The following is an 11,604-nucleotide window of genomic DNA, read 5'->3' on the forward strand; positions in this document are numbered from 1 at the left end:
TCTCCCTGTTCTAGTCAGACGTTGCCTAATGCTCCTGAAACTCTCAACAACCACTGGTTCTGTCAACTGATCCAGGTCCAATCTCCTTAATTTCTAATTTTGCAATTTCCTTAGTTTTAATCTACAGTTCATAACCAATAAATTGTAGTCAGACTCCACATCTGCTCCTGGAAATGTCTTACAATTTAAAATCTGATTCCGAAATCTGTCTGAGCATTATATTAACAATCTGAAACCTTCCGGTGTTTCCAGGTCTCTTCCCTGTGTACAAGCTTCTTTCTTGATTCTATGATACGCACTATCTGATCAAAACTATTCTAAAACCACCGGCCGGAGTGACCGAGCGGTTCTAGGCGCTTCAGTCTGGAACCGCGTGACCGCTACGGTCGCAGGTTCGAATCCTGCCTCGGGTATGGATGTGTGTGATGTCCTTCGGTTAGTTAGGTTTAAGTAGTTCTAAGTTTTAGGGGACTGATGACCTCAGATGTTAAGTCCCATAGTGCTCAGAGCCATATGAACCATTTTTATTCTAAAACCTGTTTTTGAATATTGCTACGGAGTGTGTCCAGCCTTTACCTTTATGACGGCTTGAACTTTGCTAGGATCACTTTCAGTGAGAGGTCTGAATGTTTGTGGAGAAACGGCATCTCATGCCTCCTCAATAGCCAAATGGTTCAAATGGTTCTGAGCACTATGGGACTTAACTTCTGAGGTCATCAGTCCCCTAAAACTTAGAACTACTTAAACCTAACTAACCTAAGGACATCACACACATCCATGCCCGAGGCAGGATTCAAACCTGCGACCGTTGCGGCCACGCGGTTCCAAACTGAAGCGCTTAGAACCGCACGGCCACACCGGCCGGCCCCGCAGTAGCCGAAACCAGAGAAGACAGTGATGTTGAACGGTAGGATCTGCAGCGAAGTTTTCGTTGTAACTCATCCTAAAGACGTTCCATTGTGTTCAGGTAGGGACTCCGAACAGGCGGGTCCGTTTCAGGAATGTTTATGTCTACAGATCATTTCCTCACAGATGCTGCTTTACGACAGGTTGGATTGCCATGCCCATACAATCATCGCTTCTGAACTGTGTCTCTACTGTACACAATACACAATGCTGCAAACTGTGTTGATCGCGTTTTCTTAAAGGGAATAAAGAGACCCGCCTTAACCACGAAAAACCACCCCTCACCGAAACATCACCACATCCGTACTTCAGCGTTGGCGCTACAAATAAAGGCAAGTAACGTTCTCCAGGCGTTCAGAAACCCAAACCCCTCCACTGGATTGCAATAGGATTTATCTCGATTTACAAATGCAGATCGTTGTGGGACAGCAGTGATTCAAAAAATTACCGTCTTGATCGACAAAGACCAGAATGGATAGAGACTTCTTCCAAATTGAACACGCTCATTATGTTTTAATGACACAACTATATTCAAACAATAACAGGAAGAGTTCTGAATGTGAATTTAATTACATTTCTTCACATTATCTTTCCAAGTTCAAACAGAAATAATAGTATTTGGTAAATTGATTTTATTACATTGCACGTCATTGGACACAGATTCCGTAATAAGATTTTGTGTTAAATGATTTGCTGCTTTGCTAACATGTCAAAAGCACAGTGCATGTATCGCGTAAACATCACACCACGCTCCTGTTTCTATGTTATTAACGCACTCACGTCGGCGCTGAGAACTATGTTTCTCACTACGGGGCGTTGCACGTATTCATACTTTCCTTCACCTAGATCTCGGTCTCTGTCTCTCTGTTTCTCGCAATGGGACGGTGGCCGTATTCAAATTCTCTAGGCTACTGTTTTAATACATTGACCTTTTATTTCAAAAGTGGCATAGGTCCATTATTTTAAAGCAACGAGACATCACATAAAATAATTTTACACTAAATTAATCACAAATTTTGGTATATCTCATTTGCGCAGAAAGCTTCCTCTTTGAAAGGTTACACAAAATTATATTCAGAGCTGTTCGTTGTGCCTGGCTGATAGATAATACATACCGTACATTGCAATCTTGAACCGTATTTAAGTTTTAATGAAGGATAAAAACAACCATCCTGTTGCACCATTTTTATTGTACTGAATGCAATAAAATTTGTACAACCGGTTGGCTATTCATCATTATACATTTGTGTATTGCTGGTAGCATAATTTCTAAAGCCGAGCGTGAGCCATTGGTGGTACACAATGACGAGTATGTGTTAAGTCATGTCAGTTTCAGAAACAATTCAATTTCCTGTTTTTAAATAAGAGGTAGTGAAAGTGGTCTCACATTTCAGTTCTGCTGTTCACCTGGATTAATTACAGTGTCTTTTTGTTCTGACATCTCTTATTAGGTTTCTCTCTTAATAATTCGCTCCTCGCCTAAATTAATTAACCTAGCGACAGTAGTTTTGGAGTCGCAATTCCAGAGGACCACGGTTCAAATCTCCGTCCGGTCTGGCCATCCAACTTTAGGTTTTCCGTGATTTCCCTAAATTGTTTGAAGCAAATCCCGGGATTGTTGCTTTGAAAAAGGGCACGGCCGATTTTCTCCCCCCCCCCCCCCCCCTTTCCATAATCGGAGCTTGTGCTCCGACTCTAATGAACTCGTTGTTGGTGGGACGTTAAATTCTAATATTCCTTGCTTCCTTCTTCCGACAGTAGTTAAACAATAAGCAGAGGTAATTGTCTGCAATACCCTCTTTGTTAATAGTTACGTTATGAAGCAAACATATCCATTTTACAGCAACATCAGCAAATGCGTCGATTCCTTCCATGTTTTGTACCGTTTCAGCCTTCGCCTAAACACAACAGAATTGTCGTAACACACAGCTCAGTATTACGTCAGCTGCCATATAACGACCGCCAGCTGCGTGCAAACCCAAGAGGACGACTCTGGTCCTACGACGTAATGTATTGTGTTCGTTGTATGACTGCCCTATTTAGGCAAGAGCAAAGGCTCCCCTTTTACCCACTGTCAGTCACTGTCAGACGCAGCAAATCTGTCACACTATTGCTTGGCCTTAAAGGTTTTCTACGTCACTACCTGTTTCCGACTCTGCCGTGTATTTCATGAACAAATATAATAGAACAGCTTCTGAAATATATTAAGCGTGTCTGACACACAGAGTCCTTAAAAATATTCAATACCGGAGATGGAACAAAACAACCAACCTTTATGTCTTGGATGTTGTACTGGAATACGTTTCCAGTAAATGAAGGGGACAGACAATCCATATGCTGTAGGTGGATTCCTATGCGGGCATCCGCTATAATGAGGCAGTTTTACGCATTAGGAAGCGAGTTGCATCTATAGACACTGTCACTGATTTTAAATTTCCGTACACAAACTACTTACGTGACATCAAGAGCCACGGAAACATCAATGGCAAGAGATGCGTTTGAAACGTGTCCCAACAAACGAAAGGTGGCTAAATGCGGTGTTACAACCTCGCATTACTACAAGGCCGTGATTTACGAGGACACATTTGGATCGGTCAACAATTTCCGCCCTTATTCGACTCCGCTTCAAGCATGCTTCTTTTCCTCTCCATCTACGTCATATCAGTTTACGATTGTCCTGCATGTGAGTGTGAGCCGGAAGCTGCTGTAAACCACATCTTGTTTTCGTGTCCCGGATTTGACTGTGAACGATTGGACTTCTTGACGACATTGCTGAGTATGGAGTATCACCATCCATAAATCAGCTTTTCTTTTGTTTATCAAAGACATGTTTAAAGTTCAGACATGGTATGAACTGATAAATCAGAGGTGTGTAATTTACCTATAAATCCATTTCTTAACATTTTATGGAGGACAAAGCTACGAGAGATTGAACTCTTATATCTGTAATATGCATTTATGTATTTATTTCACACAATTAAGTATAAAATGTAACCCATTGTTTTAGATGTCTCAACAGAGCACAAGCCCTGGAGGCCAAATGAAGACAAAAATAAAATAAAACAACAGGACCAGAGAATAACACAGACACACGACTAGCACTCTTTCCCACTTAGAGCCTACAACGTACGTACTATCACAGAGCTGTTCTATTGTCTTTCAGGATGCAACAAGAAGGGGAAAAAATAACAATTTTTGTCAAAAAGCATGATGCACTTAGACCGCTGGCCCAATATCAGACTCTTGACATATTATTTCACAATTATTTGTGCATGACATTTTCTGTTGATCCTATTGCACAAATACAGTTAAATTTGAGTAAGAAATAACTGAGACTAAAATAAACACTTGCATAAAGATTACTTACTGCTTTTGTAATCAGTTGTACAGGTTAGAAGTTCGTATACTTTATGTTGTAAAAACACAGATTTTGCCTATTACACGAGTAAATAATAACCATGGTTTGCGAATGAAGGCGGGTGTTTCTCCTTTAAAAAAAATCAAATAGCTCTGAGCACTATGGGACTTAACAGCTGTGGTCATCAGTCCCCTAGAACTTAGAACTACTTAAACCTAACTAACCTAAGGACATCACACACATCCATGCCCGAGGCAGGATTCGAACCTGCGACCGTAGCAGTCGGTTTTTCCTTTATATTGTACTAATATAAATCAGTCATGCCTCCAACAATTGCCAGTATACATTAAATTAAAAGATATTCTAAGTGCTCAAATGGTATTCACTCTTTTTTGTTTAGACATCCAGATCGAGTTACATACACCAGGAGTAGACCTGATATTGCCTAATTAAACTTTTGGCTATCTATATCTGGGTTCAGCAACATCCATCAAACAGCGAACTCTAAATACAGGTGAGCGAAGGCTGGTCCAAACAGTTCTCGACAATTGTTCAACGTTCTGGTATCATTGCCTAAGAGAATTAGCAGAAGAAACAAAACATGATTCAGAAAAGAGCTTCTGTGTTATAGAAATGCTCTACAAAGCGCTTTAAAATTCAGTTTGCGGATGTTTCATGACCAGTCAAAAAACATATTACTTCTCCCCTCGAATATATATGGTAAAATGATAGAAGTTCAGGTCAAGCAGAAGCCTACGGCCCAGTAGGGAATAAAACTGAAAAGAGGGAATGTTACTGGAGTGGTAAGCATCCTATGCCATATAAATGGTGGCGCTTCATTGGGAAAACAGCGCTAGAAATGCTTATCAAAAACTATTTGTTTCATTATGGTTTGTTATTCAGTTCTACATTTAAAAATTACAGCTTTTTCATTTAGTATCTCTCAGTTGTTCGCTGTGAATTTAGATACACTGCGTGGTACAATGGCAATACAGTAGTGTTACACAGTTGAGAGTTGCGTTAAAAGTTTGTAAGTGGTCCGTACCCGGGAAATTAACAATTCGCTAAGAACAAAAGGGAACTTAGGAAGCTACACAGCATCAATAAGGCAAGCAAATATTTTAGAAAATTGTAGTGTGTAAGCTATATCAATAGTGGAGGCTCTCACTCGACAGTGAAATGGGTATGGAAGGCAACAACTGACTGACAGATCAAACATTTGAGCCTAACGTGGACTGTAGTTTCAAATTTATCTGTCTCGCTTACATTTCAGACTGCCTTAAAGCGCTCGTAAAAAAGGGACTGTAAAATCATATTTTAAATCCTGAAATTGTAACCTTCGAAAGAAAATCCGCTCCTTTCAGATCTGCAACTGGCTCAAAAGACGGGCATTGCGTAGGTCATTATCTTAAATGGACAATCATCAACAGAAGTTAAAATAACATCCATTGCTTCACAGAGAGTGCAACTCTACTGTTGCTTCACATATTGCACATTAATGAATTAGCATATAGTGTTAGTTGTGATATCAGACTTTTCGTAGATGATGCAATTATCTGCGAGGAAATTCACCTTGATAAATATTCCAGTGATATAAATTTAGATGTCAACGAAACATTAGCCTGGTGCAAATGGCAACTTAATTTAGATACGGTGTATCTCAACGAAAAATAAATTCGTGGGCTCCTTTGACAAGACGAGTAATGATTCAGAACTAATCAATACTGCCGCACAAATATTCGAGAATAACAGTTTAAAAAGAAATGATGTGGATGTACTTCGTAGACTCAGCTTGTAGGCAAAGTAAATTCCAGCCTACGATTCATTGACAGGCTGCTGTAAAACTCAGTTTGGCTACAAAAGAGATGACCCATACTTGAATACTGCTCACATGCATGGAATTCTTACCAGATCGCACCAGCAGGAGAGCGAAAAGAAAGAAGGGCTGTGTGAAATGGTCACAGAATTATTTTACTGGCGAGAGAATGTCAGATAAAATTGTAAAATCTTAACTGGTGGAAAGCCGCAGAAAGACGTCAATCTCTTGAAAATTTAGTTAAAAAACTTCAATAATCGTCTTTCTGGGCAAAAACCATGAATGCTGTTTAGCTCCTTCATATCTACCCCTTAGAGTTGGTGCAGATAATATTAGCCACAGAGGCGTAGAAACAATAATTCTTTCCAATACAACGGGAAGACGTCTTAATATACAGAAGAAGAAAAAAGTATCCCTTGCAACACGCTTTACAGTAATTCACAAAGTTTAGATTTAGACATGTGAACTACTTTTCTCTAAATTCAAGAGTCCCGAATTGAGGAATATTGTGATATGACCTTTGTTACGGCTTTCGCTACAACTTTTCGCGAAAGAGCCCAGGGAAAGTGCAAAACACGAAAACCGTGACTGCCGCTATAGCGCAGTTTTAATTGTTACTGCGTAAACAGCGGGTAACGCAGCAGCTGTGTTAAACTTTACGTTCATCTCATTGTCTGCTTCTTACAAAGAAGTGTCAGTAGAGTATATTTGCTTTTGACGGGAAGGGTGCACCAGAGTTTACAGACCTTGGCGGCCATGGTGCGGTGCGCTGCGAGCTTCGGCGACGGCGGCGGCGGCTGCGGAGCAGACCTCACTGCCGGCTGAGGGACTCCGGCGCGCTTAAGAGAAGCGGCCCCCACCACGCCGGCCGCAGCCACAGCCGCCCAGCTACTCCCGCTGCCTAATGGGCAGCGCACGTTGACTCGCTGACGCACTCTTCCCTCTACTGAATACAACCCCGCATCACCACTCTCACAACCGAGATCCACTCATAGTTAACTAATTATATTAAATGTAGAGCGTACGAGGCGTATTGGAAAAGTACGGGCCGTTTGCTTACACATCGCTGGCCATTAAAACCCCATCACCAGTGACGATAGCTAATAACGAAATTTTACTTGTAAACCTGAGATTTTTCCGCGGTGTTTCGCTCACAGACATGGAGACGCCACAACAACTGTGTCGTCCGGCCCTTACAATAAAAGTGTACCTAATTACTCGATTAGACCTAATAATATTTCAAGTCACGGATTCAAGCAGGACGCAAAATTACAAATCTTATGACCTTAATCGAGGGTCGATTTCGTGAATATCTGAAAATTCGGTAAACTTAATATGCAAATTTCAAACAAAATATCAATTTTGTTCGGTATTTTGCACCTGACAATGTCCTGCTGAGACACAGCTCCATCAGATGGTGAAGTCAAAGTAATTTTAATGTCCGCCAATAATACTGCTTAAGAAAGTCACAAAATGGCGAATATCGTTAAAGAAAGTAGCTGTTTCGTTCTACTTGGCGTTGCAGACGCGCTACTGCGGAATAAGACCTTTTCTTCGCGGAGGTGCCCGACTGGCGCCACCGCAGAATAACTAACCTAAGCGCCAGAGAGCTTCCCCGTTCCACTCCGGCTAAAATGTCGCAGGAATGGTCAGCACAGTCTGCATAGTAAATCTGGCTGCAAGAACTGCTTTTTACCTGTGTTTGCAGTCATCGTGTGTCCACTGAGGGAATAAAACCACAGAGACTCGCTCCCTGGTCACATTCTGATCGAGGTTTTGGACTGTGCCGTTTGGTTGTTAAACCGCTAGAAAGAATTACTCGTAATGTGGAAGTTGCCACCATCTTTCCTTAACATGTACTGCCCTCCGTTACTTTGGATTCAGTGATGTGTAGAACCACATCGGTAAGAAACAGGCTGCACCACGGCAGTACGCATACACCTACCGCGACCATCGCAACTATGCGAGGACACAGTTTTCTCTGAGCGCTGACTGCACACCACTCACCTATGCTGCTCGGGTAAGAGTTGACATACTTTGCTTTCGTATCTCTTATGGTCAACAATAATTCCCTTATTCCTAGCAAGATGGTTTTCCACATTTTATTAGTTAGGACTTTTATTCCTTGTTTGATAATTTTTCTGTTGTATCTTCTGGTTCCCTTGGAAGACCGGCAATAAGACGAATTTGGCCGAGCAGTTCTAGGCGCTACAGTCTGGAACTGCACGACCGCTACAGTCGCAGGTTCGAATCCTGCCTCAGGCATTGATGTGTGTGATGTCCTTAGGTTAGTTAGGTTTAAGTAGTTCTAAGTTCTAGGGGACTGATGACCTCAGCAGTTAAGTCCCATAGTGCTCAGAGCCATTTGAACCATAAGACGAATTATCCGAAATTGTGGAATGGTATAGTCCCGTTCTGTGATAGCAACTTCGCGTTTTCCTGTGTTTAATTGGTCAAAATATAAAGTTACTTTTCAGCCTTTCCGTTATGTTTTTATGGTCTTCCCCCTATGCCTTATTCATGTACGCAGGTGAAACAATTACTGTAAGTTAGCTTTTATCTGGGGACAGGGAAGCAGTCATCATCATATGATTTGATTGTCTCACTGGAGGCATTTTAATGAGACATTACGCTTTGTTTAACTCTCCATTGCATGATTTACACAAAAGATCCATATCGCCACGCACTCATTGTGCGTATATGGTATAGTAGGGAGAAAATATGATTAAATTTGTAAAACGTGTGGACAAAAATATGGACACACGAAAAACACAACACATCACCACTCGTCTCGAAATGGATAAATACATGTCCTGTATGGTTTTCAAGGGAATCTTACACCTTTCTTCCTACAGAATAGTGGCAAGTTCAGGTAGCGATAATCAAGGCGAATACTGATCAAGCAACCGTTCTTTCAAAGTAGACCACAAGGGCTCAACAATTATGTTGAGACCTGATGACTGTAGTGCCCAGGAGAGATGCGAAAATGCGTCCTCGAGCTCGCAACACCAGTCCGGGATGATGCGAGTTGTGTGAACAAGGCCCCTGTCGTCTTGGAAGACGACATCACCATCGAGGAACAAACATTGAACCGCGGGAGTGACCTGATCAATCAAAATGGTCACATAACCCCTAGAAGCAATGCGACCTTGCGCAATAACCATGGGGCCCATTGAATACCACAGTAAGGATGCCCAAATCATCACCGAACCGACACCACGTATCACTCTTGGGACATAAACTTGGTCGGAAGTTGGTAGCGGTGTGAACCAAGACTCATCCGGCCAAATGACTTCCTTCCATTGCTTCATAGTCCAGCTTTTATGGCTTCGGCACCAAGTTTTCTGTTACGGGTGCTTGCACAACTGTCGAGTGACTTTGGAATTCCAGCTCGCCCTGCAGTTCCCTGCTTATGGAGCTCCCTCCATGTTATTTTGGCGCTGACAGGGTTCGTTGGTGCGACACTTGGTATTGCAGTGACATTTGCAGCGGTCGTTTCCTTACTTTTCGTCATAAACCTCCTCAATGACTGTACGTCACTATCACTCAACACAAACTTCCGTCCGCGCTGTGTCTTAGCGGGAGATGTTTTCCTGGTTTCCCTGTATGCGGTTTAATTTTCCGATATGGGGCCTCCTGAAACACCAAATACTTCTGCTCCCTTGTTTACCGAAGCAGCAACAATTTGCCCACACTCGAATTCACTCAGGTTCGGCATAATGCACTCACAACAACACAGAGCACTGTTCTGAATGAGACTGACACTTGTAGCGTATTCCACAGGTATCGTTTGTGGCCAAACACAATAGCATAACCTGCAGTTTTTACTAGCATCTGCATTTATGTTGAAGCATGAATTTCCACTGGTGTTTCCATATTTTTCTCCATCACCTGCAGGTTTGAATGGCGAGAAATTTAGTGCAGAGGGCGCCACCTCTGGCAGCACCAACGGCTCTAGCTCGCGTAGGCACCGATCATAATTGGGATTGGATGAGAGATATGGGTACGCTGCATGAACTTTGTCACAGAGTTCGTCAACAGTAGTGGCTGGAGAGTGAAGGCGTTCCAGTCTCCCAGCAACAAGAGAACAGATGTTTCCAATGGGGGACTACTCAACAGAGCAACAATCGAATACTCTCTGTTTCGAAGTAGGAGAGGAAAGTTTGGACATGTGATCATGAGTTAACTTGTTGAAAAATAACGTCTCAGAGACCTCGATGACAGGGCGTAGCCACCGGACTTAACACGTCAGAAATGCAGCGGCTGCTGTTCAAAAAATCAGTGTTATTGTGCACCTAATGACCTGCATTCCATCACCTCAGGTGCTGGGTCCGTAAGATGGGGATGAATGAAAGCTGGCGAAGGTTCATTCTCCTCGGAGCCTCCACACATGGTTACGTCCAGCACGATCCTGTACGCAGAACAGGAAGTCTTATCAAAGACGACGTGGTGCCATATCTGCACACAATGTAATTGTTGGGCACAGCACTATAGGTATCCACACGGACAGTGGGTCGATGTCTGGAAGACCACAGACTGTTAGCTAGGCGACTATTGTTGGGTCTTTCACTGACGAGGCAGCAGAAAGTGTGGATCCACTTACAATTTACAAGTCTATATCTTTTGTAAGGAACTATTCAGTCGGATTCACTTACCCAGGGGCGTGTAGGACCCTTATCACGTTAATACATTGTAAGAAAAGAAAAACGCACCGCGAATGAATAATCCGAATGGGACGGAAATCGGTAGATTTGATGTACATGTATAGACATACAAATGATTACCATTTCGGAAAAATTCGATGATGTATTCAAGAGAAAGAACTTCACAAATTGAGCAAGTCATTGACAGTTGATTCACCTCTTGCCCTTTTGTGAGTAGTTATTCGGCATGGCATTAATTGGCAGAGTTGTCGGATATCCTCCTGAGGAATATCGTGCTATATTCTGGACAACTGGCGGATTAGACCGTCAAAATCCAGAGCTGTTTCGAGGGCCCTGCCCATAATGCTCCACACGTTCACCATTGAGAAGAGATCTGGTGACCTTCCTGGACAAATTAGTGCTTGCCAAGCATGAAAACGAGCAGTCGAAACGCTCGCCGTGTGTAGACGGGCATTATCTTGCTGCAGTGTAAGCTTAGGATGGTTTTTCATGAAGGGCAACAAGACGGGGCGTAGAATATCGTCGGCGTACCACTGTGCTGTAAGAGTGCTGCAAATGACAATCAAAGAGATCCTGTTATGAAAAGAAATGGCACCCCCAGACCATTATTAATGGTAGATACTCTGTGGCTACTTACACTGTAGGCTAGTATTCCATCGTCTGATGATGTACCTCGGAGTTATGTAACTGCTTAACGTTCATTATTGTGAAATAATGTATTTTGTTGATTCTTGTAAAAGTGATTTTAACCCAACCTCAATTTTTTGTCTCTTGTTACTTTTAGAGATCTGAAGATGGTTGCTAGGCAACTGAAAATAATAATTAATTGCGAAGTAATGTGTTATTGCGATAAAGACGAT

The 11,604-nt window shown here is 42.3% G+C and overlaps 1 protein-coding gene across 1 annotated transcript in view; it reads right to left on the bottom strand.

The window, feature by feature from the left end:
* Positions 1-7,792, bottom strand: part of LOC124556222 (atherin-like) — a 70,128-nt gene extending 62,336 nt beyond the window's left edge. Inside the window, exons 1-2 of the mRNA XM_047130213.1 lie at positions 7,777-7,792; positions 6,827-7,026 (exon numbers count right to left, since the gene is read on the bottom strand). Coding sequence (XP_046986169.1) covers positions 6,827-7,026; positions 7,777-7,792 — 216 coding nt within the window. The remainder of the gene's footprint in view (positions 1-6,826; positions 7,027-7,776) is intronic.
* Between the last annotated feature and the right edge of the window lie 3,812 nt (positions 7,793-11,604).

This window comes from Schistocerca americana, chromosome X (assembly GCF_021461395.2).
Source record: "Schistocerca americana isolate TAMUIC-IGC-003095 chromosome X, iqSchAmer2.1, whole genome shotgun sequence".
In the NCBI taxonomy this organism is placed as follows: Eukaryota; Metazoa; Arthropoda; class Insecta; order Orthoptera; family Acrididae; genus Schistocerca; species Schistocerca americana.